This window comes from Schistocerca piceifrons, chromosome 9, assembly GCF_021461385.2.
Source record: "Schistocerca piceifrons isolate TAMUIC-IGC-003096 chromosome 9, iqSchPice1.1, whole genome shotgun sequence".
Lineage (NCBI taxonomy): Eukaryota > Metazoa > Arthropoda > Insecta > Orthoptera > Acrididae > Schistocerca > Schistocerca piceifrons.
Window position 1 is genome coordinate 156,396,610 of NC_060146.1, and position 27,384 is coordinate 156,423,993.

The window sequence follows — 27,384 nt, forward strand, 5'->3', positions numbered from 1 at the left end:
TCCCACTGTTAAATGCACAGGAGAGAGCAGATAGGTGGAAAGAATACATTGAAAGCCTCTATGAGGGTGAAGATTTGTGTGATGTGATAGAAGAAGAAACAGGAGTCGATTTAGAAGAGATAGGGGATCCAGTATTAGAATCGGAATTTAAAAGAGCTTTGGAGGACTGACGGTCAAATAAGGCAGAAGGGATAGATAACATTCCATCAGAATTTCTAAAATCATTGGGGGAAGTGGCAACAAAACGACTATTCACGTTGGTGTGAAGAAATATCTGACTTTCGGAAAAGCATCATCCACACAATTCCGAAGACGGCAAGAGCAGACAAGTGCGAGAATTATCGCACAATCAGCTTAACAGCTCATGCATCGAAGCTGCTTACAAGAATAATATACAGAAAAATGGAAAAGAAAATTGAGAATGCGATAGGTGACGATCAGTTTGGCTTTAGGAAAAGTAAAGGGACGAGAGAGGCAACTCTGACGTTATGGCTAATAATGGAAGCAAGGCTAAAGAAAAATCAAGACACTTTCATAGGATTTGTCGACCTGGAAAAAGCGTTCGACAATATAAAATAGTGCAAACTGTTCGAGATTCTGAAAAAAGTAGGGGTAAGCTATAGGGAGAGACGGGTCATATAGAATATGTACAACAACCAAGAGGGAATAAGAGTGGACGATCAAGAACGAAGTGCTCGTATCAAGAAGGGTGTAAGACAAGGCTGTAGCCTGTCGCCCCTACTCTTCAATCTGTACATCGAGGAAGCAATGATGGAAATAAAAGAAAGGTTCAGGAGTGGAATTAAATTACAAGGTGAAAGGATATCAATGATACGATTCGCTGATGACATTGCTACCCTGAGTGAAAGTGAAAAAGAATTAAATGATCTGCTGAACGGAATGAACAGTCTAATGAGTACACAGTATGGTTTGAGAGTAAATCGGAGAAAGACGAAGGTAATGAGAAGTAGTAGAAATGAGAACAGCGAGAAACTTAACATCAGGATTGATGGTCACGAAGTCAATGAAGTTAAGGAATTCTGCTACCTAGGCAGTAAAATAACCAATGACGGACGGAGCAAGGAGGACATCAAAAGCAGACTCGCTATGGCAAAAAAGGCATTTCTGGCCAAGAGAAGTCTACTAATATCAAATACCGGCCTTACTTTGAGGAAGAAATTTCTGAGGATGTACGTCTGGAGTACAGCATCGTATGGTAGTGAAACATGGACTGTGAGAAAACCGGAACAGAGGAGAATCGAAGCATTCGAGATGTGGTGCTATAGACGAATGTTGAAAATTAGGTGGATGATAAGGTAAGGAATGAGGAGGTTCTACGCAGAATCGGAGAGGAAAGGAATATGTGGAAAATACTGATAAGGAGAAGGGACAGGATGATAAGACATCTCCTAAGACATGAGGGAATGACTTCCGTGGTACTAGAGGGAGCTGTAGAGTGCAAAAACTGTAGAGGAAGACAGAGATTGGAATACGTCAAGCAAATAATTGAGGACGTAGGTTGCAAGTGCTACTCTGAGACGAAGAGGTTAGCACAGGAAAGGAATTCGTGGCGGGCCGCATCAAACCAGTCAGTAGACTGATGACCAAAAAAAAAAAAAAAAATGTGTACTAGAGCATGCTTCGCAGATACAGTATCTGTAAGAACGGTGTGGTCAACACATCGAGTCGCTATTGTAATGCATCAGTATTGTTGTGTAGTACAGAATGCTGATTTCTTTTATATTCTGGAATAATCTAAACAAATGTGCTTCAGTGTTAAATGAATATTTCATTACGTTTCCTTTCGAATTGTTGCCTAATAATTGCACTGCGTCTCGCCTATTTCCTCAAGCAAAAGTGGATGAGTTAACCATCTGAACAAAACCGTCGTGGAACGTTTCCGGACATTGGTCGCTTTTCAAAATGTAATGCAGCCACTCCGCTCTAAATATCCTAGAAGTTTGATAACGGGAACTTCTGAACACCCTTTATGTTACATTAGGACTGAGGAAGACAGAGATCTGAGACCATATGCTTTAGCAATAATTAGATATTCTCTCGTGATTTTCTTTATTTCAGTTAATATTCTTATACAGTGCGATTACAAGAATTGTGATAAAATATAAACAGAATGAGCAAATGCTTTTGAAATGAACTAAACAGTGAGGTGGCGCCAGAACAGAACTACGTCCCAGGCAAAACCGACTCCTCACTGAAATTTGGTTGCGGTGATGGTGGCGATCCAGTCGAGAACGGAGGTGACCCTGACGAAGCCAGCAGGCACCCCTGTTACGCACCCGTCGGTCGGAAGGAAGCCGGCCACTCCGATCTGCTTGAAACCTCCTTCAGTCTCCAGAACCAGGGGAGTACCGAGGTCCGACTGAAACGTAGACAGTTACTTCCTTGGAAACATCTACTACACTTCTGCTGCAAATACACTACTGGCCATTAAAACTGCTACACCAAGAAGAAATGCAGATGATAAACGGGTATTCATTGAACAAATATATTATACTAGAACTGATATGTGATTACATTTTCACGCAATTTGGGTGCATAGATCATGAGAAATCAGTACCAAGAACAACCATCTCTGGCCGTAATAACGGCCTTGATAAGCCTGGGCATTGAGTCAAACAGAGCTTGGATGACGTGTACAGGTACAGCTGCCCATGCAGCTTCAACACGATACCACAGTTCATCAAGAGTAGTTACTGTCGTATTGTGACGAACCAGTTGCTCAGCCACCATTGACCAGACGTTTTCAATTGGTGTGAGATCTGGAGAATGTGCTGACCAGGGCAGCAGTCGACATTTTCTGTATCCAGAAAGGCCCGTACAGGACTGCAACATGCGGTCGTGCATTATCCTGCTGAAATGTAGGATTTCATAGGGATCGAATGAAGGGTAGAGCCACGGGTCATAAGACATCTTAAATGTACCGTCCACTGTTTAGAGTGCCGTCGATGCAAACAAGAGGTGACCGAGACTTGTAACCAATGGCACCCCATACCATCACGCCGGGTGATACGCCAGTATGGCGATGACGAATACACGCTTCCAATGTGCGTTCACCACGATGTCGCCAAACACAGATGTGACCATCATGAGGCTGTAAACAGAAATGACTTTTTGCCATTCGTGCACCCAGGTTCGTCTTTGAGTATACCATCGCAGACGCTCCTGTCTGTGATGCAGCGTAATGGGTAACCGCAGCCATGGTCTCTGAGCTGATAGTCCATGCTGCTGCAAACGTCGTCGAACTCTTCGTGCAGATGGTGGTTGTCTTGCAAACGTCCCCATCTGTTGACTCAGGATTCGAGACGTGGCTGCACGATCCTTTAAGCCATGCGGATAAGATGCCTGTCATCTCGACTGCTAGTGATACGAGGCCGTTGGGATCCAGCACGGCGTTCCGTATTACCCTCCTGAACCCACCGATTCCATATTCTGCCAAAGTGCGCGTCATTTATGTTGGCGGCCGAGTTTAGGTTCGTTCTGCGCATCTGACGTCACAAAACACAGTCAGCCAATGAACAGAGAACGACGTTGCCACATCTCGACTGCAGTGCAGAGCATGGACGAGTGTCTTCAGTTTTAGAAACGTTCAGTCATAAATAAAGTAATAGAACAAAAGCAATGTCTTGATAGCAGACATTCTTTTATAGAAAGTTTGGAAAATCATTCTTTATACCAATTGCTTCATATTCTATTAATTAATTAAACCAAACAAGCAATAGGACTCCTAATTCAGGCGATAGCAAGGAAAGGTGTTTGTATCACTCTCACGAACCGCTTTTTCGCAATAAAGAACAGCGGTAATTGTTTATTTCCTATTGTACTTCGACGAAGCGTGAGTAATTCATAGTCATGCCAACAGTGTTTGTCAGTATTTTGCGTTATGTGTTATACTCCTCATTGCGTTATATAGTCACACGAGGTGCGTTAGCGTAATGTTTACGGTGTTGGGCTGCTATGCGAAAGGTTATGAGTTCAAACCTTGTACAGTGCTTGATATTTTTCATTATTTAAAAAGAATATCGAAGTGCCTTACTTCACGAATTATATTCGTTTGAAAGCAATTTTTTGAAATTTCTAGTGCTTTGACAAACTGCCTATTGGCTTCTGTCTCGGGTTCTTCGGCCGACGTTCATCTAATGATTTTTCTGACGTTTCGCCAGCACGAGTGGCTGGCATTGTCAGAGCTTCACCCTCCATTGCCGTTGGTGAACTGGAGGCGAGCTCGCGGCCGCAGACTATATGTACCTGGCGCGCCAACGTCCGAGGGCTTCTCCGCGGTCATTTCCGGTGCGGTTCTCCTCTTGCTACCTGCGACGGTCGTTCGCTGCAGTACGAGAAGCCAGGATCCGTTTACCTTAAGGCTTTCCTCTTTCTTGTTGAAACTGGTTCGCGTGTTTTTTGATTTCTACAGCTTCTCTGAACAAGCGCGAGTGATAGTGCTTCTCTACAGACAGAACTTCCGTGTCGGCGAATTTTATTACGTGGTCGGTCTCATTCAGTGCGTGCTCTGCCACGGCCGATTTCTCCACCTGCCCCAACCTGCAATGTCGCTTATGCTCTTTGATCCTGGTGTTAATGGATCGTCCAGTCATTCCGACATGTGCAAGGTATACGGTATATTCCCGACATTGCAAGTGTATGAATTACCCAAGATCCATCAGAACAACGTTCCACTGAGACCGATCGTTAGCGCTCCTGGATCACCAACGTATAAACTGGCGAAACACTTGGCCTCTCTGCTCCAGCCACACGTGGGAAAGACCGACACATACATTAAGGACAGGACATTTCATTGAGAAGCTGAAGAAACTGAGCGCCAAACGACATCCTGGTCAGTTTTGATGTTGTTTCGTTATTTACGAAAGTGCCACTCAGCGACGCTCTGGAGCACATCGGTTCCATGTTCCCGCAAGACATCAAAAAGCTCTTCCATGCATGTCTCACCACGAGCTATTTCACGTGGAATGGCGATTTCTACGAACAGCTGGAAGGCGTCGCCATGGGTAGTCCTCTCAGTCCAGTGGTGGCCAACTTCTTCATGGAACAATTCCAAGCACACGCACTGGACTCGGCGACTTGCAAACCTAAGGTGTAGTACAGGTACGTCGATGATACTTTCGTGGTGTGGAGCCATGGTGAAGAACAGCTCGGTGAATTCCTGAGACACTTGAACAGCCTCCATGCCAACATAACATTTACCATGGAAGTAGAAAAGGACAAGAAAATGCCATTTCTAGATGTGCTGGTCACAAGGGACGGCGAAAACCTGGGACACAGCGTGTATCGAAAACCGACACACACGGACCGATACCTGCACAAACTGTCAAACCACCACACGAGCCAGAAAAGAGGCGTGATTAGTACGCTCGTAACGAGAGCAGGACGAACATGTGAGCCTCAACACCTCAAACGAGAAATGCAACACCTGGAAACTGTTCTGAGGAGCAATGGGTACTCCACACATTACATTAGAAGTGTAACAGAGCCAAACACTCGGCGAAGTAAGGAACCAGAAAAAGAAATGTCGGGTACGGCCTTTCTGCCATACATTCCCAGAGTGACGGACAGAATCGGCCGTATATTGCGCAAACACGGCGTAAAGACGATTTTCAAACCGACAAGGAAGATCAAATAGTGTCTTAGATCGGCGAAGGAGAAAAGAGACCCACTTGCAATGTCAGGAATATACCGTATACCTTGCACATGCGGAAAAGTTTATGTCGGAATGACTGGACGATCCATTAACACCAGGATCAAAGAGCATAAGCGACATTGCAGGTTGGGGCAGGTCGAGAAATCGGCCGTGACAGAGCGCGCACTGAATGGGACCGACCACGTAAAAAATTTCGCCGACACGGAAGTTCTGGTTGTAGAGAAGCACTATCACGCGCGCTTGTTCTGAGAAGCTGTAGAAATACAAAAACACGCGAACAGTTTCAATAAGAAAGAGGAAAGCCGTAAGGTCAACGGATCCTGGCTTCCCGTACTGCAGCGAACGACCGTCGCAGGTAGCAAGAGGAGAACCGCACCGAAAATGACCGCGGAGAAGCCCTCGGACGTTGGCGCGCCAGGTACATATAGTCTGCGGCCGCGAGCTCGCCTTCAGTTCACCACCGGCAATGGAGGGTGAAGCTTTGACAATGCCAGCCACTCGTGCTGGCGAAACGTCAGAAAAATCATTAGATGAACGTCGGCCGAAGAACCCGAGACAGAAGCCTATGGGCAGTTTGTCAACAAGTGGTCACGAAAGCCTTAACAGTTTTGTTCTAGTGCTTTGTCTGTTCATTAACCCTTTCGCTGCTGCAGACACGTGCTCGCTGCATTCCGCGCTGTGCGCGATTTTGTCACTGCACTGCTCGCCTGTGCAGACACATCGTGTTCCCACTGCTTTGACACACTTATCATTCGATTTCAAAAAACTATTTGGCCCAAAAATTTGATTTTTACACGTCTTCTTGACTGATACCTTCCCCCCATAAATGACTTAATTTTGTTTCGATGTTCAACGCAGTTATTATGCAGCATTAAATATAGTAAACCATTGCACGAAATTTTGAAGAGTTTGCAGAGGTAAAAGTCCATAGCGTATACTTTCCGTATGGTCGATTTTAGTTGCCACAATGTTGAGAATGAAATGTGGACAAGATACCTAAATTTCATATAAAATTTACTGTATAACAAAATCTCATTTAATTTAAGTACGACATCGGTGTCGTATGTAATATTGAGAAATATTCCGTCTTTCGCGACTGTAATAAAAGTATTATTTACACCGGACGCGTTTGGCTTTATTTTAAAGCACTTCAATCAAGGAAAGGTATGGCACATACACAATGGTACTCATGTTCTCTTTCTTGTTTTTGTTCCACAGTCGCAGTTTTACTAATGGTACTGAAATATATTCCTCTTCTGCAACTGTAATAAGGGACTTATTTAGACCAGACGCATTTCTCTCTTTTGAAGCATCTTCAGTGGACAGTATTTTGTCTCCTCCATTGCCAAGTCACCTTTCGTAGTTTTGTGGTGCAGTAACACAATATTCAACGTTTGTATTGGCAGATCAGTGTTTTAGCAAATAAATGATGTTTGTGTGTGCCACACACAAAAATTATATTTGACATAGCTCAGAGCACTTCACTGATAGACGGTATATTCAAGTCCTAATGTTTTTGTAAGTCCACAGTTTTGTTTAATGTATTTTGTGTACTTCCTTTTGATTGATTGAAGTGCTTTAAAATAAAGCCAAACGTGCTCAGTGTAAATAAAACTTTTGTTACAGTCGCGAAAGACGGAATATTTCTCAATATTACATACGACACCTATGTGGTACTTAAATGAGATATTGTTATACAGTAAGTTTTATATGAAATTTAGGTATCCTGTCTACATTTCATTCTCAACATTGTGGCAACTAAAATCGACCATACGGAAAGTATACGCTATGGACTTTTACCTCTGCAAACTCTTCAAAATTTCGTGCAATGGTTTACTATATTTAATGCTGCATAATAATTGCGTTGAACATCGAAACAAAATTAAGTCATTTATGGTGGGGAAGGTATCAGTCAAGAAGACGTGTAAAAATCAAATTTTTGGGCCAAATAGTTTTTGTGAAATCGAATGGTAAGTGTGTCAAAGCAGTGGGAACACGATGTGTCTGCACAGGCGAGCAGTGCAGTAACAAAATCGCGCACAGCGCGGAATGCAGGGAGCACGTGTTTGTAACAGCGAAAGGGTTAATGAGGCCGTGGTGGCTTTACTTAATGAATTGCGCGCTCCCCCCTAAAAGTAAGCTTGCGAACTATGCTATACTATGGCGCTGCTTCTATTGGCGCGTGCGTCGTGTGCAACTGGCAACGCAGCAATCTCCCGCGTCTGGGCGGGCATGCGCGAGCCGCCAAGATAAAAGAATTGAACTGTAACAGTCATTGGATCTCGACCAACGCGAGCAGCAATGTCGCGATACGATAAACCGCAATCGCGATAGGCTACAATCCAACCTTTATCAAAGTCGGAAACGTGATGCTACGCATTTCTCCTCCTTACACGAGGCATCACAACAACGCTTCACCAGGCAACGCCGGTCAACTGCTGTTTGTGTACGAGAAATCGGTTGGAAACTTTCCTCATGTCAGCACGTTGTAGGTGTCGCCACCGGCTCCAACCTCGTGTGAATGCTCTGAAAAGCTAATCATTTGCATATCACATCATCTTCTTCCTGTCGGTTAAATTTCGCATCTGTAGCACGTCGTCTTCGTGGTGTAGCAGTTTTAATGGCCAGTAGTGTATTAAAAAATCTTACGAACGATACTATGCTCCGAGCTATGTAAACGACACCCCATCAGCATTGGAGCACTCTTCAAGAACTTTGTGTTTACCAATGACGCAAGTACGCTGATGAAAGGCACAAACACGCCGATACCAAAGACAGCCAGGGGAGTAATGTACACTGAAGAGCCAAAGAAACTGATATAGACATGCATATTCAAATACAGAGGCATATAAACTGGCAGAATACTACGCTGCAGGCGACAGCGCCCGTATAAGACAACAAGTGATTCGCGCAGTTTCAAATTGGTTACTGCTGCTACAATGGCAGGTTATCAAAATTTAACTGCGTTTGAAGTGCTGTTATATTCGGCGCACGGGCGATGCGACACAGCATTCCCGAGGTAGCGATGAAGTGGGGAATTTCCCCTTACGACCATTCCACGAGTGTACCTCGAATATAAGGAAAATAGTAAAACATAACATCTCTGACATCGCTGCATCCACGAAAGCATCCTGCAAGAACTGGATCAACGACGATTGAAGTGAATCGCTCAGTGTGACAGAAGTGCAGCCCTTCCGCAAATTGTTGCAGATTTCAATGCTGGGCCTTTGATGACTGCACTACACAAAGCTCTTTACTTACGATACCTGCGGTTTCATAATACGGATTTTCTTAGGAAGGAAAAGTTGTCAGTCAGGTAGCAGTTGTAAGCCTGCTAAACTGATGAGCCAAAGAAACTGGTGCACCAGCCTAATAGCGCGTAGGGTCCTGCGAGCACGAATATGTGCCACAACATGATGTGGCATGGGCTCGACTAATGTCTGAAGTACTGCTGGAGGGAACTGACACCATGAATCCTGCAGGGCTGTCCATAAATCCGTAAGAGGAGAAGGGGGTGTAGGTCTCTTCTGAACAGCACATTGCAAGGCATCCCAGATATGCTCAATGATGTTCATGTCTGAGGAGTTTGGTGGCCAGCGGAAATGTTCCAACTGTTTCTGGAGCCACTCTGTAGCAATTCTGGACGTGTGGTGTGTCTCATTGTCCTGCTGGAATTTCAGAAGTCCGTCGGAATGCACAATGGACATGAATAGATGCAAGTGATCGGACAGGATGCTTACATACGTGTCACCTGTCAGACTCGTACCTAGGCGTATCAGGGGTCCCATATCACTCCAACTGCACACGCCACACACCACTCCATAGCCTCCACCAGCTTGAACAGTCCCCTGGTGACATGCACGGTCCATGGAGTCTAGACGTGGTCTTCATACCAGTATCCATCCGCTCGGTACTATTTGGAACGAGACTCGTCCGACCATCCAACATGTCTCCAGTCATCAACAGTCCAATGTCGGTGTTGACAGGCTCAGGCTAGGCATAAAGCTTTGTAGCAGCAGTAACCCACCTAAGAACTGCGTCAGACACTTCTTGTCTTATACAGGCGTTGCCGACCGGAGCGCCGTATTCTGCATGTTTACATGTCTCTGTATTTGAATACGCATGCGTATACTAGTTTCCTTGTGCGCTTCATTGTAGTTTCGCAACTGTTAGCTCTAAATAATTCCGTCGCAGCCTAAATTGCTTGCCAGTGTGGTTATCAACGGAACTACCAATCTCCCTACAGAAGAAATCCAGTTCACCTCCCTCCAGCTTATGGATCACTGACCTCTGCTGACGGTAAATTATTAATGAAAAAAAGGAATAACTCGGGAGATTAAACGTCACTCATAGCTATATTACACATGTCGACAGGCTATCAATGCATGCAAGGAGACTGCGTGACTTAGCTACAAATATCGAAGAAACAAATTGCTACATTAATTTATAATAGGTATAGATTGTAACAAGAATTTACGTTTTCCCAACTAATAAAGAATTTCGAAAGTCACACAGCAGTTCGTTTTCTAGAAGTAAGTGGTTGTGTGATGAAAAACACTCTATACTCACCCAGCATACGCCAGTGTACGTGTTCCCAGCGCACATAATATTGTCAGTAATGGCACCTGCTTCGTAGAACTCCGAGCATACTGAGTTGGGAACAACCGTCACCTGACTCCATAGAAGAACCTCTGTATCTCCCGCTGTAACCAAAAGAATTAAATCACGTTAATTTCGTGGCTCTTTACTAATGTGAACTTTTAGTTACAGTACTCTTCAGTAGTAATACAAAATAAATACGTAACATCAGTTCTAAGTATTCGCAATATAAGGATCCTTGAGTAATGAAGTACTTAGTGAACTTCATTTGTAGAAATTTTTCAGTACGACTGAGACTGAATCAGTTTCCATGTCACTAATAAAGCATTTGTTTGTCTATATAATTATATACTGGCTATTGCCAAATGAATGAACATTGCATATACCTACTTCTACATGGATACTCTGCAAATCACATTTAAGTGCCTGGCAGAGGGTTCATCGAACCACCTTCACAATTCTCCTTTATTCCAATCTCGCAAAGCGCACGGAGAGAGTGAACGCCTATATATTTCCGTACGAGCTCTAATTTTCCTTATTTTATCTTGGTGATCGTTCCCCCCCTCCCCCCCCCCCACCCCCCACGTATGTCGGTGTCAACAAAATATTTTCGCATTCGGAGAAGAAAGTTGTTCTTTGGAATTTCGTGAGAAGATTCCGTGGCAACGAAAAACGCCTTTCTTTTAATGATGTCCAGCCCAAATCCTGTATCATTTCTGTGACACTCTCTCCCATATTTCGCGATAATAATACTTTTTCAATGTACTCCGTCAGTCCTATCTGGAGGATCCCACACCGCGCAGCAGTATTTTGAAAAAGGACGTACAAGCGTAGTGTAGGCAGTCTCCCTAGTAGGCCTGTTACATTTTCTAAGTGTCCTGCCATTAAAACGCAGTCTTTGGCTAGCCTTCCCCACAACATCTTCTATATGTTCCTTCCAATTTAAGTTGTTCGTAATTGTAATACATAGGTATTTAGTTGAATTTACACCTTTTAGATTTGACTGTTTAATCGTGTAACAGAAGTTTAACGAGTTCCTTTTAGCACTCTTGTGGATGACCTCACACTTTTCGTTATTTAGGGTCAACTGCCACTTTTCGCACCATTCAGATATCTTTTCTAAATCTTTTTGCAACGTCATCTGCAAACAACCGAAGACGGCTGCTCAGATTGTCTCCCAAATCGCATAGAAATATATAAGCGTAAAATATAGTGATAGAATGATTTCTTTCCGTGATTAACAATGATATAAACTGCGAAAATTACTTTAACTTTTTGTTAAGAAGTTAAGCAGTATTTATGAGAAAGGGATCATGTATATCCACATCTCGTTCATAATTTTAGTTTTCCCTGTGTTACTGCTAGACAATGTTTCTGTCAGGTGCATTTGTAGTCTGTCAAATGGTTCAAATGGCTCTGAGCACTATGGGACTTAACATCTATGGTCATCAGTCCCCTAGAACTTACAACTACTTAAACCTAACTAACCTAAGGACATCACACAACACCCAGCCATCACGAGGCAGAGAAAATCCCTGACCCCGCCGGGAATCGAACCCGGGAACCCGGGCGTGGGAAGCCAGAACGCTACCGCACGACCACGAGATGCGGGCTGTAGTCTGTCATATGACAATATTTGGAGAGGGATTTTGTGCTGGACTTCTTCTTTCTGTTCTGTTACGGGAACCAGGAACCTCAGCCCTCCTCAGCAAGTCCCTGTCGATTCACCTGCATTAGACGAGAATATGGCGACTGGACCTCAAGTTAAAAGAATTTCCGTTCCTTTCTTTCTATGGGATCTGGGGAAAATTCGTTTTACTTTCTTTATGTCTGGCTTGCGGGAACATAACTCAAGGGCAGAAACCAGCCGTCCTGCCCTTTTAAAAGCTCGTTGTTTGACTGGCTCCATAGAAATCCAAACAAACCTTTCTAGCGCCTTCTGTGACACTTCATTGTTTGGAGAGAGCCTATGAGCAAAGGCTACCTCCAATTTTTCGGCAGCCCTGTTTGACTCAGTGGCCCACGCTTTTTAACAGACTCTAGGGATTGGTCAGTTAAGGACCTGACAAGGCAACCTACTCTCAGGGGAGTTGATGAAAATTTTTCTCAGAGACGGACATGGGCAGCTAACTAATACATACGTTTCTTGTGAAACGTGGTGTTACCTATTACATCGGTTCGATATTATATATGTTAGGTCACGTACAAAGTTACTGGAGTTAGTAGCTTCAGGTGTAGGGAATGATTCACGCTACTCATTCAATTTGCATACAAAGATTAATTTCTCCCAAGTGGATGATGATGATGATGATTATTAGTGTTTTAGGGCGCACAACAACGAGGTTATCATCGCCCGCTGTGCTCCCAAGTGGAACTTACAGTCATAAGTTCGGGTTGTTGCGCGTCCTTGTATTAAGGCTCATGATTGCTGCGACACTGATGGACAGTTTTGTAGAAGTTCTTTCTTGTAAAACACAGATGCAGGTATTTGACTGTGGTACCCATTCAGTTTGTTTTAAAATCAATGCTGGTCAAGTTCTGTACCTTTCCCTCAAACAGTTTCGAGACATATCCCAGAAACTATGGTAAATAATGAACAATGAATGCAAATAAATAGTTTGCCGCTGCAGGGTCGTGCCAGAGACCTTAGCCTTACGTTTCAAGGTATTGCTGTTGGCAACACTTACTTTTGTTATGTTTTGTAGGTATGCTTCTTGTTTCCAGATGGAAATACCATGCATCTGGTATAGCCTACATTGGATTCAGTTCTTGGTGTTTAGATATATTATATTTGCTTAAGGCACAGACAGCTAGAGAAGAAAGAGGCAGGCCAAAGGAACGTTCAAAATACGACAGTTCACAAATAGCAATATGTTTTGTTGTACGGAAGACACTCCCTCCACCTGTGCTTCCTTGGCGCAGAGCGTATTATACAGCACAGCTATGGACTTACAATTTTTGTGGACACGATTTAGCCCCTGGAGGTGCAACAAAGTACATTTGGTACAAGGGTCAAACTGCTCGTGGACGCCAAGAAATTGCTTCATTTCTTCTGCAGGATATTTGGGGAGGAAAGGTCAATATTTTACACAGTGATAGTATAAGTAATTCTGAACAAAATAATGTTATATGAACATAGGTCTGTAAATGCTTCGTTAGGGAGGTACAGGTATTGAAAGGAACTTTAATTCTGCATAATAAATGAGCACAACTTAAACGTATACGCAGTACAAAGAAGAGCGGCGCGTTTCGTCACTGGGTTATTTGGTAACCGTGATAGCGTTACGGAGATGTTTAATAAACTCAAGTGGCAGACTCTGCAAGAGAGGCGCTCTGCATCGCGGTGTAGCTTGCTCGCCAGGTTTCGAGAGGGTGCGTTTCTGGATGAGGTATCGAATATATTGCTTCCCCCTACTTATACTTCCCGAGGAGATCACGAATGTAAAATTAGAGAGATTAGAGCGCGCACGGAGGCTTTCAGACAGTCGTTCTTCCCGCGAACCATACGCGACTGGAACAGGAAAGGGAGGTAATGACAGTGGCACGTAAAGTGCCCTCCGCCACACACCGTTGGGTGGCTTGCGGAGTGTCGATGTAGATGTAGATGTAGACCGCAACGTGATTCTCTTGAAAACAATCTTACAGAGAAGTACAGTTATGTTACACATTCTTACATAATGTGTATTTACGTTGCATTTAGTACATAATGCATTACAACATGCATGTTACATGTATTCAGTTGAAAAGATGTACCATGTCTTTCACAAACGTCTTTAACACTTACCGTTCAAAAATGGTTCAAATGACTCTGAGCACTATGGGACTTGGCATCTGAGGTCATCAGTCCCCTAGAACTTAGAACTACTTAAACTTAACTAAGGCAAGGACATCACACACATCCATGCCCGAGGCAGGATTCGAACCTGCGACTGTAGCGGTCGCGCGGTTCCAAACTGAAATGCCTAGAACCGCTTGGCCACAGCGGCCGGCACTTATGGTATAGATGTTGTACAGTTCACAGAACAAGTTCGAATATCCCACCATGAACGTCAATGCACTTTTGCGCCTTAGCTATAACATGTTGTGTTTCTTGTTGAACTGCCTGGGATTGACTCCTGATCAATTCAGCAGCGTCCATGAGGCGACGAAGCAGTTAATCTCGTGCTTTTACCTTCACTTTGTGCACCTCTGATTTCATCCCATCACATAACCAGAAATCTAAAAGTGTAAGATCAGGTGATCTTGGAGGCTAGTTGACAGCACCGCCAAGGCCAAACCAGCGATTAGGGTAGTTGCGGTTAAGATGGCCCCTCACACCTAAGGTAATATGTGGAGGGGTACCGTCATGTTGAAAGTACATTCCAGTTCGCTTGGCTAAAGCAATGTCTTCAGATAGTTCCACAAATAAATTTTCCGAAAGTCGCTGATTGATAATAAATGGACGTATCAAAAGGTTACCGATCATGCAGCACCAAACATTTATGGCAAAACGAACTTGGAAATTGCTATCCACCGAAGCATGTGTATTTTCTCGTGGCCATTTATTCCATGTCGTGGAAACTGGGCTTCGTCAGTGAATAGTATGTATGGAAACAAATGACTATTCTCAATTACCCAGTGACAGAATTGAAGTCGTTGGGCATTGTCACCAACGTGGAGGTTTTGGACACGCTGTATGTGAAATGGATACAGGTTTTCCACATGTAATGTTTCCCATACATGTGTCTGTTGGATATTCATACACAGGGACATTCTTCGTATGCTCGTACCGGGACTTCGCTCAACACTTGCGATAATTTCTTCCTGTTTCTGAAAAGTTTTGTTGACGTGTACGCTCGGAAGAAAAATGTCTACTTGGAAGAGGGCTTGTTGCACGGAAAGTGATAAACACTTCGGTAAACACCCTGCGATCAGGTAATCGTCGAGTCGGAAAGCGCCTGTGGTATTCTTCTCTTGCAGCGGTAGCACTACCGTCGCAGAAGACATAAACATACACTGTATCTGCGTATTCCTCATTACTGTAGACGTGTGGCATTGTTAGCAGCGCTTGTACGAACACAGTTAACACCATAGACTACACAACTAATCGATCAGTCGCCGGTACCTTACACAATGCGGCTTACACGGCACAAATGCGCAAACAACTGGTGATTGTACTACGTACGACACATGACCATAATACGTGGAAGGTTGCATAGCGTAAACATGGCACGCACCCGTGCATTGTTTGCAAGAAAATCACGTTACAGTCTATTTGTATTGCGTATACGTTCGCGTTGTGCACATCATAGCAAAATTAAAGTTCCTTTCAATACCCAAAGCATTTGCAGAATTATGTTCATATAACATTTTTTGTTCAGAATTACTAGTACTATCACTGTTTAAAATATTGACCTTTCCTCCCAAACAGCCTGTATAAGTAGATTGCCCACTTCAGTTAAACACATATCAGCTGTTAGTGACAACGTTATGGATCAAAATAAAAGTAAATACATTGTACAGTTCTCGCAGTGTGTCACCCAGAATACACACACTGAAACTGTAGATCACAAATTCGTGATTTCTGATCTTTCCTATACGGAATGCGACCAAGATTTTGGAACTATCGAGGAGGGTGCCAGGGAAAGTCCTTGGAGTTTTGTACCTCATCAGTGGACATTACTTATTTCCAAGGCCTGCAGGAAATGTAAGGTAATCCCGATTACTGACAATGATTTCATCACACTAATCGGATTCAATGATTATCTCAAGGATTCAGTGAAAGGCTTGAGAAAAATGGAGTGGCTGCATTTTCAAACGAACTCGCCCTTCATCTTCTTCTATAGGGAATCCCTCAATTAAGAGCTGAAAGATTTTCAAAATTTTAATAACCAGAAACAACAACTCTGCGGCAGAAATATCAGTGTCTTCCCCGCTTTACAAATAAATAATGAAAAAGATAAGTAAAAATATCTCAGGTACAGAGATCTACTGACTCTCCTTCCCTTTGTGCCACCAGTACATCATCAGTTTTGGCAGAAACTTCCACACCACGAAGCTGCGAGAACACTGAAGCCAGTTAATCAAAATCGTGAATAAGTTTACTGTTATTCAGAAAATGAACATAACAGGATGTTGGGAACAGGCTCTGAGCAGAGTCACAGTCATGTTCAACTCAAGTAATAAGTTACTGCCTGCCATTAATGTGTTCCTATGAATTCCACTGCGCCTCATGATTTTTAATTAGTAATAAAATGTTAGTAACTGACAAAATTCAGCATTGATTGTTCTGGATAAGATAGGCAATAAAGCTTCAAAATTATTATTTTTTTCTCTCAGTTGTTCATGGTATTTTTTGTAGTGTCTCTACTCTGAATATAATTTACTCAAAACTATCTTTTTGTTACTTATACTGCTTGGCTTGTAAGAACCTAAATTAAAATGTTCCCCTGTATGGGAATATACATTGTGTATGTACGAGTGCAGGCTGTAGCCACATGGTTGACGCCATATGGAAGTTTGGGTGTGGCTATGGGGCACGCTTCGATAGCCTAATAGTAAGGCGTCTGCTCGCGATAAGAGGGAATTCCGGACTCGACTCCCAGGCCAGCACAAATTTTCACTGTCATCATTCCATTATACAGCTGCTATTTGACCATATTCGCAATTCCGATTATTTTTCGTGTATTTCATAACGGCTGTAGTCGTAGGAAGTTCAATATCCTATCAGTTTCACCAGCCTGTCGTTTTAGTTTCATTAACCTCTCACATCTAGTGTGTGGTGAATTCCAACACTTTTACTGCAGTATGCACCAGAGTGATCGTCTAGTGTAACCATTACAAACTCTTTTCATACGCTGATACAGGCTACAGAATGCAAGTAAAATCGCTGTATTTTTTATTAATAGTGAATTAATTAATACATTCGTGTTAAATGGTCAACTATTTCAGGCAGACATGACAAGAAAAGTCTTAAAGAAAGAAATTAACCAATATCATCAAAAGTAATGTGACTAACAGTAAATTGTCTTTAAAGTTTTATATTCCATACTTAAATATCATCAGCACTTTAATTATTATACTGTCAGGCATGACAAAGGACTTGGAATCGGAATGGATAATGACTTGAATAAATATAATAACGTCTAATCGAATTAAATCTAACTATTCTGAGGATTATCTGCAGTGTAGCGTTTCTGAAAACCAATTATTTGTTATCATTGAATATAAATTTACGATATAGGAGATATATTCTGAAGATATTAGTCAAGACGGCTGCCGTCTGCAGAAGTGAAACGTGGCCGGAAAACAGTTCAGATCAGAAGAGAATACAAGCTCTTGAATTGTCGAGGTACAGAAGAATGGTGAGGATTAGATGGCCCGATCGGCAACTAATGAACATGTACTGAATCTAGTTGCCCAGAAAAGCCCATTGTGACACAGCCTGACTAAAAGAAGGGATTAGTTTATAGAAAACATACTGAGGCATTTAGGAATTGTGATTTTGGTAATGTAAGGAAGTGTAGGGCGGGACGAGTGGAAAAATTTGTAGAGAGAGAACACAGCTTGACTGCGGTAAGCAGGTTCAACTGGATGTGGGTCGCAGTAGTTACACAGAGACGGACACGCTCAACTTACTTCCGACAGCTGTGGTGGCAGACCAGCCTACGGACTGGAGACAACCAAATGATTCCTGCTTTCAACCTTGCAAAGTCAGCTAAGTCACATTTGTTTAAGTAGTGTTACCAAGCTAACAAAACTGTCACTGTTTAAAGACTCTTCCCTATTAACTAGTGTGGAATCTGTTTTCCAGCCAAAAATGAAGTTGTTAAGAGTGGCTTTTCAACGCTAACTGATTGTTGTAGACACTGCTAAGGTGAAATACACGCGGTTCGGATGAAGATGGAAGTTAACGCCAAGTTGTCGAAGAAACGAGACGTGTACCTGCAGATGTTTGTTTTTCTATATTTTCAACTCGATAATATGTCAGGCACTTTGGGTTGTGATGCAAGGGTGATGCTTTTCCTGCAAAACATATGAGTGTGAAGGCGACAGTATTTCTTTATACAGTAGTTACATCTAATAACCAAGTAATTCCACAAAAAGTGAACTTCAGAGCATTCAGCTCTGGCTAACGCTGCTTATCTAAACGTGAATGATTTCATTAACGTTCAGATGTTCATTCTGAACTTGTGGCATCTGACAGCCATTCATAAAAATGAGTCCCAAACGTCCAACAGTGTCATACCTATCAGGGTGTGCACATACACAACGAAAATATTGCTCTACCAAGGAACACAAAAGCTTCCAATGTATAGAAAATACAAGTACTCCAGAAAATTAAATTTTTTCTAACGTGTAAACACGTTCCAAGGGATAACAAAATCATGTACCCAGAAACAAACTACTGAAACTTAAAAGCGCTGCAGTGGAGAAGTATTTCTCAGTACCCTACTTATCGGTCTGTCTGGTGCATTATAACTCTACCGCACACCAACAATCAGTCCACGAAATCATATTAAGAAGAAGTATTATTACAAGCCAATTACAAGTAAAATACATTTTGATGTTAAAGCTATTAGAAGCTAACACAAATTTCAATTTTCAAGGTAAGAAAAATTGTTAAGACATAAATGAACTCAGTTAATTTGCCAGTATCACGTGTTCCATGGTAGAGCACCTTCTGTTTCAAGGTACATGATGCATGTCCGACGAAGAATAGCTTAACCAAACATAGGTTACGTAAGTAGTTTTAAAAATGCATAGAATTTAACTTGTAGTAAGATTGTGTAACAAGAATTAATAATATTCTCCAAATAGATTTAATATAATCATGAAACATCATTTACAAGTGTATAACTCTACATATTTACAAATCCACCAAAACCACAAAGACTAAAGAAAATGGTGGAAATTGCTTTAGTGCTCATTCCTGCGCATGTTATTCTAATACGAGTCACTAGTCTGAAGTACATACCAAAAACCATGATACGTTCCTAGATACAGTGTCCTCTATGTGCAACACTTTCCTTTACTGCAATTAGCTAGCCGGCCGTTGTAGCCGAGCGGTTCTAGGCGTTTCAGTCTAGAACCGCGCTACCGCTACGGTCTCATGTTCGAATCCTGCCTCGGGCATGGATGTGTGTGATGTCCTTAGGTTAGTTAGGTTTAACTAGTTCTAAGTTCTAGGGGACTGGTGACCTCAGATGTGAAGTCCCATAGTGCTTAGAGCCATTTGAACAATTTTTTTTTGCATTTAGTTACGTGTCTGAAAGTGAACTAAGGATGTCCACTTACCTTCAGTGGTACCCCAGCCTGCGATCACACCAGTTTCTCCCTCGTAAGTGTTATCGACCTCGAGAGAAGAAGGCAAAGTCACGAGCTGGATGTAGCCTTGAGGACAAAAAGTAACATATCACGTTTACAATATGTTGTATCTGTATTCTGTAAATGTGGAATGCTGTATCTAACTAAGGACATGAGATGAAATACTTCAACTCCACAATCTGCACGTTAGTTTCCCAATACGTCATAACAGCAATACCGTAAGATGGTAATGTAGGTGGTCAAAATAACATTGGCAGACATTCACAACAGTCGCCAACGAAACCATACTTAGTAAGAAGCATTGTTATTAAGTGATGAACCTTGGAATACACTACAGCCACCTATGTACCGCTTCCTGTTAGGTCATATTTTGAACTGGTATGTATAGTGGTTAGCTACTTCTTTCCCTCTTCCCTAACATTCTATTCTTGACCGTCTTAGTAATATAGTAAGCAGAATGAGTGCGAATAAAAGTCAGCACAGGAAAAAAGATTCTAAAGATTTTTTTTTTCTAATATAAACGTCATGACTGACATGCGCACTGTGAATTCTGAGACAAGTAAGAGTATGGTTGTCTGTAAAACAACAAAATGGCTATTGAAAGGAAATTTAAGAGCGGGATCTGTAGAAATGGACACTTGGGAGCTAGTTAAGAATATTGCCTGAAAAGGGGGACCTTATAGCTTAAGCTAAGGAGTTATTTGGCCGGAAACCAGAGATTCATTCATATTAATTATGCACATAAAATGTGCAACTAGTTTCAGTTATTTAATTGCTGAACGAATATTCTAGCCCAATAGCTTAGTGTACAATATATGTGTCACTCCATCAAAATCTTGTTTAACCTCAGAGCTACACCATCAGCACGGTGTTAAGCACAATGAAACTTCAAGTTCCATTAACAGATTTATTGTTCTGTGAGCGAATATGTTAAATAAATGTTTGGTTCAACAGCCACACTTATAAGTACATGTGCACTGGTAGCAATGTACGAACTAAGTACTAGTGTGGCCGTAATACTATTGACAGGCAACGCCATAAGTGACGGAGTTGACTCAGAACAGTATGTGATTCTGGGAGGCAGGCTACTGGAGAATGTTGCCAGTTGGTTTGGACGGTATATCTCTTGTCAAATATGGTATACTCACTGGTAGATTAGCGGAAAATCTCAACCAACCATCAGAAGTCATGATGAAATGGTTATTGTGAATTCTGCAACTTCAGTGGGACTTTTTCATAAAACTCTTGCTCGAAACAGTATCTTCAGATCTGAGAATACTGCAATACAACAGAAAATCTGATTAAAAATAGAGAGAGATTATCTTAACACTTTACTTATACATCTGCATTTAGATAAATCGATTACTGTCCAGGCAGTTCAACATACAGTTGAGTTGAGCAACCGTTAAATGTTGAGCTGACTAAGGGCAAGAACTGTTCTAAGTAGATGGAACTGAGGCAGAACAATACTAAATGGGAACTAGAGTTGAGAAAAGACAAGGTCAACCAATGTCAATTTTTTTCTGTGAGTGTAATGCATATATAGAGACAAGACAGTTAGCCAGTTGTGTGACACTATTTTATTTAGTGGCGCTAATAATGGCAACTTAGCAAACAGAGTTAAAGAAATTCATAGAGGGCAACGTAGATGAGTTGTGTGCAAAAATGAGAGAGTTATTTGCTACCGCAATTGGGTTTATTTCTGAAAAAACACCTTAAAAACATGAAAAATATCTGTAATATTCTTTCAGCACTACGTGCAACCCAAAACATAGAGATATGCAACAATCCTCAGGAGACACTGGTAGATGAAGTAAGAAATCATCTGAATGCAATCAGTCAATAGCGAGTCATTGGAGGCTCCGGCTTCCAAGAGAAAACTCTGAACGTTCTCTGAAATGTTCTCATTGGAATCCGGTTTCACCTTTTTCTCTTTTGTGCTGTTGGTTGTACATATCCAGTATTATGTTCCACAGGATAAGTTGGAAACCTCGCTTTAGTATAATATTGATATACACTGAAGGGCCAAAGAAACTGGTACACCTGCCTACTATCACGTACAGCCTACACGAGCACGCAGGAGTGCCGCAACACAACGTGGCATGGACTTGACTAATGTTTGAAGTAGTGCTGGAGGGAGGTGACACCACGAATTCTGCAGGGCTGTCCACAAATCCGTAAGAGTACGAGGGAGCTGAAATCTCTTCTGAGCAGCACGTAGCAAGCCAGCCCTCAAGAATGTTCGTATCTGGAAAGTTTGGTGGCCAGCGGAAGTGTTTAAACTCAGAAGAGTGTTTCTGGAGCCACTCTGTAGGAATTCTGGTCGTGTGGGGTGTCGCATTGTCCTGCTGGAATTGCCCAAGTCTATTGGATTGCACCTCGGCAGGAATTCTGGTCGTGTGGGGTGTCGCATTGTCCTGCTGGAATTGCCCAAGTCTATTGGATTGCACCTCGGCAGGAATTCTGGTCGTGTGGGGTGTCGCATTGTCCTGCTGGAATTGCCCAAGTCTATTGGATTGCACCTCGGCAGGAATTCTGGTCGTGTAGGGTGTCACACTGTCCTGCTGGAATTGCCCAAGTCTATTGGAATGCACAATGGAGATGAATAGTTGCAGGGGATCAGATACGATGCTTACGTACGTGTCATCTTTCAGGCTCGTACCTAGACACATCAGGTGTCCCATATCACTCGAACTGCACGCGCCCATTTCATTACAGAGCCTCCACCAACTTGAACGGTCCCCTGCTGACATGCAGGTTGTCTCCATATCCGTACATGTGCATGCGTTCGATACAGTATTAAACAAGGCTCTTCCGTCAAGGCAACATGTTTCCAGTCGTCAACAGTCCAATGTCGACGTTGATGGGTCCAGGCGAGGCATAAAGCTTTGTGTCGTGCAGTTATCAAGGGTGAACAAGAGGGGCCTCGGCTCCAAAAGCCCATATCGATGATGTTTCGTTGATTGGTTCGCACGCTGACACTTGCTGATGGCCCAGCATTGAAATCTGCAGCAATTTGCAGAAGCGTTGCTCTTCTGTCATGTTGAACGATTCTCTCAGTCGTCGTTGGTCCCATTCTTGCAGGATCTTTTTCTGGCCGCCGCGATGTCGAAGACTTGATGTTTTACCGGATTCCTGATATTCACGGTACACTCGTGAAGTGATCGTACGGGAAAATCCCCACTTCACCGCTATCTCGGAGATGCTGTGTCCCATCGCTTGTGCGCTGACTATAAGAGCACGTTCAAACTCACTTACATCTTCATAGCCTGCCATTTTAGCATCAGTAAACGATCTAGCAACTGCGCCAGGCACTTGTTGTCTTACATGGGCGTTGCCGACCGCAGCGTCGTATTCTGCCTGTTTACATAGCTCTGTATTGGAATACGCATGCCTAAACCAGTTTCTTTGGTGCCTTAGTATAAACAAATAACCTGGCATCATCGAATAATCGGATATATATATATATATATATATAAAGACAGCGTAAAATTGTGTTGAGTAAACCACAAACTGAAAGAAAATCAGTGATTAGTGTATCAAAAATTAATTATGAGTCTCAGATGACAAACACCGTTATCCCAGACTGCCGTCAGTGACATTTTTCGTTCTAACACTATCTTCTCTCTCTCTCCCTCCCTCTCCCTCTCTCTCTCTCTCTCTCTCTCTCTCTCTCTCTCTCTCTCTAAAACTCTCTCTTTACACACTCTCTCTCTCTCGCAAACTCTCTTTCAGACACTCTCTATCACTGTGAAGAAAGAACGCTTCGTTATCTTTGCGCCACTCACGGTTCAAAGGAGCGTCGCTGGGCAGGAATACAACACCCACGTCATAACTGGCATAGGCAGCTACCAACTCGGTGGACTGTGGGCGCGCCTGGGCCCAACTGGATTGCACGATCCAGGCGGTGGATTCGTCCTGACTTCTGTGGATGCCTCCCAGGCGGACGGTCCACGTCTGGTACCTGAGAAAGTAAAGTTCCTGTATCCAGTTGCGAAACATGCTAAGACCTTTTTAATTTTTTTCCGTGGAGCTGGCGAAAATCACGTCTAAACATACTCGAAAGCTGTTGAAAAGTCACGTGATGACTGGGTGTTGTGTGATGTCCTTAGGTTAGTTAGGTTTAAGTAGTTCTAGATTCTAGGGGACTGATGACTATAGATGTTAAGTCCCATAGTGCTCAAAGCCATTTGAACCATTTTTTTGTTGAAAAGTCAACCACTCCCTGTCAATGTGTATTAGCAGCTATTTTATGTATCTACAGATACGCCCAAATAGAATAAAAGTACCAAGGAAGCTCCTTAAATAGTGTCCTTCTGAGTTTCGCATCATATAAGTTATTTTTTTAGTCAGTCATTTGTAAGTGGAGTATTTCACGAATATTGTCTATATGTTGAAGTAAAGCCTCCACTTAAGAACGGAAATCCAAAAATGTAATCAAATTTCCGTCCAGTTTGTCTTCTGCCAGTATTCTCTAAATTCTTAGGGAAGGTAATATACAATCGGCTTTTGAACAACCTGACTACAAATAATATATTGTCTTGTCAGAGTTCGGATTTATAAAGGGTTCAGGAACTGAGGAGTCTTTTAACATATATTATGAGAATGTACTTTCGTTTGTCTCAGTGGCCTGGTGCACGTCTTTCAATTGGACACCGCTGTGACGAATTGTGTGTTCCTAACCAATCCCAGTAATCCTACTACGGGAAGCGAAGCTGCAAATTGAAGAGGAATGTGAACCATGTGTGGTTCTTAGCTAATCTTCACTTCACTGAGATGTGAATATTAGGTTGAGGGCAGATGGAAAAATTTCAGTGCTGCAACCATTATTCGAACCTGCAATCTCTGTTTCAGTCCACTTGCGTTATCACTAGCTTGACCTTAAAAAGTAAAACGAAAATTTACAGTGATTAAAGACGAATAACATGAAAATGTCTCTTGAGGAGAGTTATGATTGTCCATAAAGTTCCTAACCAGAATTTAATAAAAGTTTATGCTTCTTGTAAAATTAGTTATATTTTCTCATTGTGTCGGTATTAGATATGCCTTTAAGTGATTTTTCAAATATACGTTTTTTATTACTGTTCCATCTAGTTTAATTTATCTGTAAAAAAGAACAGAGCAATTAAGAGGTCAAGTTTTGATAGAAGTACTTGTAATATGAAAGGCATAATGAATGTATAAACTTTTCTTATGTTCTGAAAATTACTGTGTATACCTTCATTTAGTAGATCATTTCATTTTCATACTATAGCCAGAAGTTTGGTGTATATTTACTATAATGCATTTATTTTGTATTGGGAGTCCCTAAGGATTAATTCTGTCATTACTGTTGAAGTTATGATTAAAATGGAAACGTGCAAGGATGAAAACGGAGGGTATTTGAAAAATAGTCAGATATTAAACTGTGAAAGCAGTGCACAGTAGTATATTGGATACAGCGGAAATACAATCAGCTATGATGAGTCTTATGTATAGGAAAACCACCCTCTCTAACTATTATTTCAGTCAGAGTTTGGAGGAATTAGTGTGTATCTAGTATGGAGTAAGATATGCATAGAGAGAGAACAGACAATCTTTAGGTACAAAACTTCGTTATTTAAATTGGTAATGAAGCAGAAAAAAGTATGCTATCTTTTGTGAAGGCATGATGTAGTAAAAGGTATAGTACATGAATGAGAATTAATTATGATGAAACACAGTGAATTGCTAGGATGTAGTGAGAATTATTGTGGAATGAATTAATGACGACTCAGGGACATGAAAGTGGTGAATAATGATTATAATCACACTGACAATGAAGTTGATGATGTTAATGATAATGGCTATGATGATGATTTATTAGCTATTATATACGAAAAGAAATGAGGTATATATTAACCGAATAATTTGTTTCAGTTCTGTGAGGATGAGAGTAGTGCTAGATCCCACAAGAATATATTTCTCTTACAAATATTTACAGATAATTTTGCCATTTTAGTATTCATATGAGCAATTTAGTCTCACATTAGCTCTCATTTGCGTCTTCCTGGCATCCATGTATCTAATTTATTACTTACTCCTGTACAAATCTCATATATACTGAGTAATTAAGAATTTAAAATAATTAGCATATATTGTTTCAAAACTCGTAAGTATTGATAAGTAAAAATGTTGAGTATAAAGTTTATTTCATTTTTCACTAGACACTTTCTGTGCAATTAATTTTACTTGAGACGATCTAGGTTTTGTGTTCGTTGCCAGTTCTATATTGTTAGTGTTACAAAGATATTACGCACAATTTCTTCTGCACTAATCAAAGTGTGAACAACCAGCACAGAAATTAAGTGTAATTCGAAGTGTCAGTATATTACAACGAAATTTGGTTATGGTGTGGGCCTATCTGATAGATCACTTCATCGATGTCTCGTTATTTCGCGATTGCACGTTCTTTGTTTCACAGAACACCACAAGACAGTACTGATGTCTTTGAAATCGCAACACTAGAAAAGCCACTAGAAAAGACTCCTTGAACTCGAAATCCACATTCTCACATGGCACTATTTCTTTAAAGGCGCATCTGTACCAGTATCGTAGTGTTTGTAAGATGTTACATGAAGACAATGCAAAATGTGCATCTTTCTGCGAATTTGATGTGTAACGATAGACGAAGAAGAACTCAATACTTGGTTTTGGTCTTTTATCTTTCCAACTTGCACTGAATGCAAGCATTTGAGGAACGGAACATCCATACCAGCTGTGAAATTCCACTGTGTAGCAACATTAAGTATGAGATTCGCATGCAATGTCAGATAGGAGAATATTTCTCAGATGCGTCCAAGGCTCATTTTTATGAACACCATTCTTGAACAAATAAGTTTTAGAAAGAAAGCATATGTCGTATTTACAATTCGTCACCAAATGGTACATCTTTTAAGAAATGTAAGTGCAAGTTCAGTACCATGAATTGCATAATGGGAATTTCTTCCATGAGGTTGAGTGACGGAACACCTTGAAATTGATTGGATGTGAGCTTTCTGACTTTATTTACTTGAATTTGCTGATATATTGTTATATGCTTCTAATCAGTTCGTACAGACATTTCAAATATCTGTAATCGTTTAATAACACCTGATATAAGAGTCAAGTACTGAAATATAATAAGGAATAGGCTAAGGCTCTGAAATTATTCTGTGATCACTATCAACCCTTAACTCACGAGATGTGGTCTCTCAGACCGCGCGAGAATTGTCAAACTCTCTCTCGAAGGTACGTTCTGGGATTCACTTTCCTTCCCTAAATCGCCAACTTTAACGTTTTATTGCTGGTTGCATTATCGCCTTCTCTGTTTGTTGTTGACACATGCTGGGGTCACTTATAGCGCCCATTGTGAACTACGTACCTGTTTTCTTAGTAATGCACAAAATTTGTCAGTTTTGACGATTCTCTATTATTCCAACCTCATATAGTCTGCAGAAAGAACAACACCTGATTTTATCATGGTGATTGTTTCTCCCTATGTAGGTCGGTGTCAAAAAAATATTTTCGCATTTGGGGAAGAAAGTTGGTGATTGGAATTTCGCAGGAAGATATCCCTGCAACGAAGAGCTCCTCTATTTTAATGATATCCACCCCAAATTCTGATTCATTTCGGTGACACTCACTGCCCTATTTCTCGATAATACAAAACATACTGCCTTTCTTTGAACTTTTTCGATGTACTCCATAAATTGTATCTGGTAAGGATCCCACACTGTGCAGCAGTATTCTAAAAGAGGACAGACAACTGTAGTGTCGGCGGTCTCCTTAGTAGAAGAAAAGTTTAC

At 41.7% G+C, this 27,384-nt stretch overlaps 1 protein-coding gene across 1 annotated transcript in view; it reads right to left on the reverse strand.

The window, feature by feature from the left end:
- Window positions 1-2,209: 2,209 nt before the first annotated feature.
- LOC124716790 (collagenase-like) overlaps window positions 2,210-27,384 on the reverse strand; it is a 51,158-nt gene continuing 25,983 nt past the window's right edge. The window contains exons 3-6 of the mRNA XM_047243339.1: window positions 23,368-23,543; window positions 19,550-19,645; window positions 10,244-10,377; window positions 2,210-2,380 (exon numbers count right to left, since the gene is read on the reverse strand). Coding sequence (XP_047099295.1) covers window positions 2,210-2,380; window positions 10,244-10,377; window positions 19,550-19,645; window positions 23,368-23,543 — 577 coding nt within the window. The remainder of the gene's footprint in view (window positions 2,381-10,243; window positions 10,378-19,549; window positions 19,646-23,367; window positions 23,544-27,384) is intronic.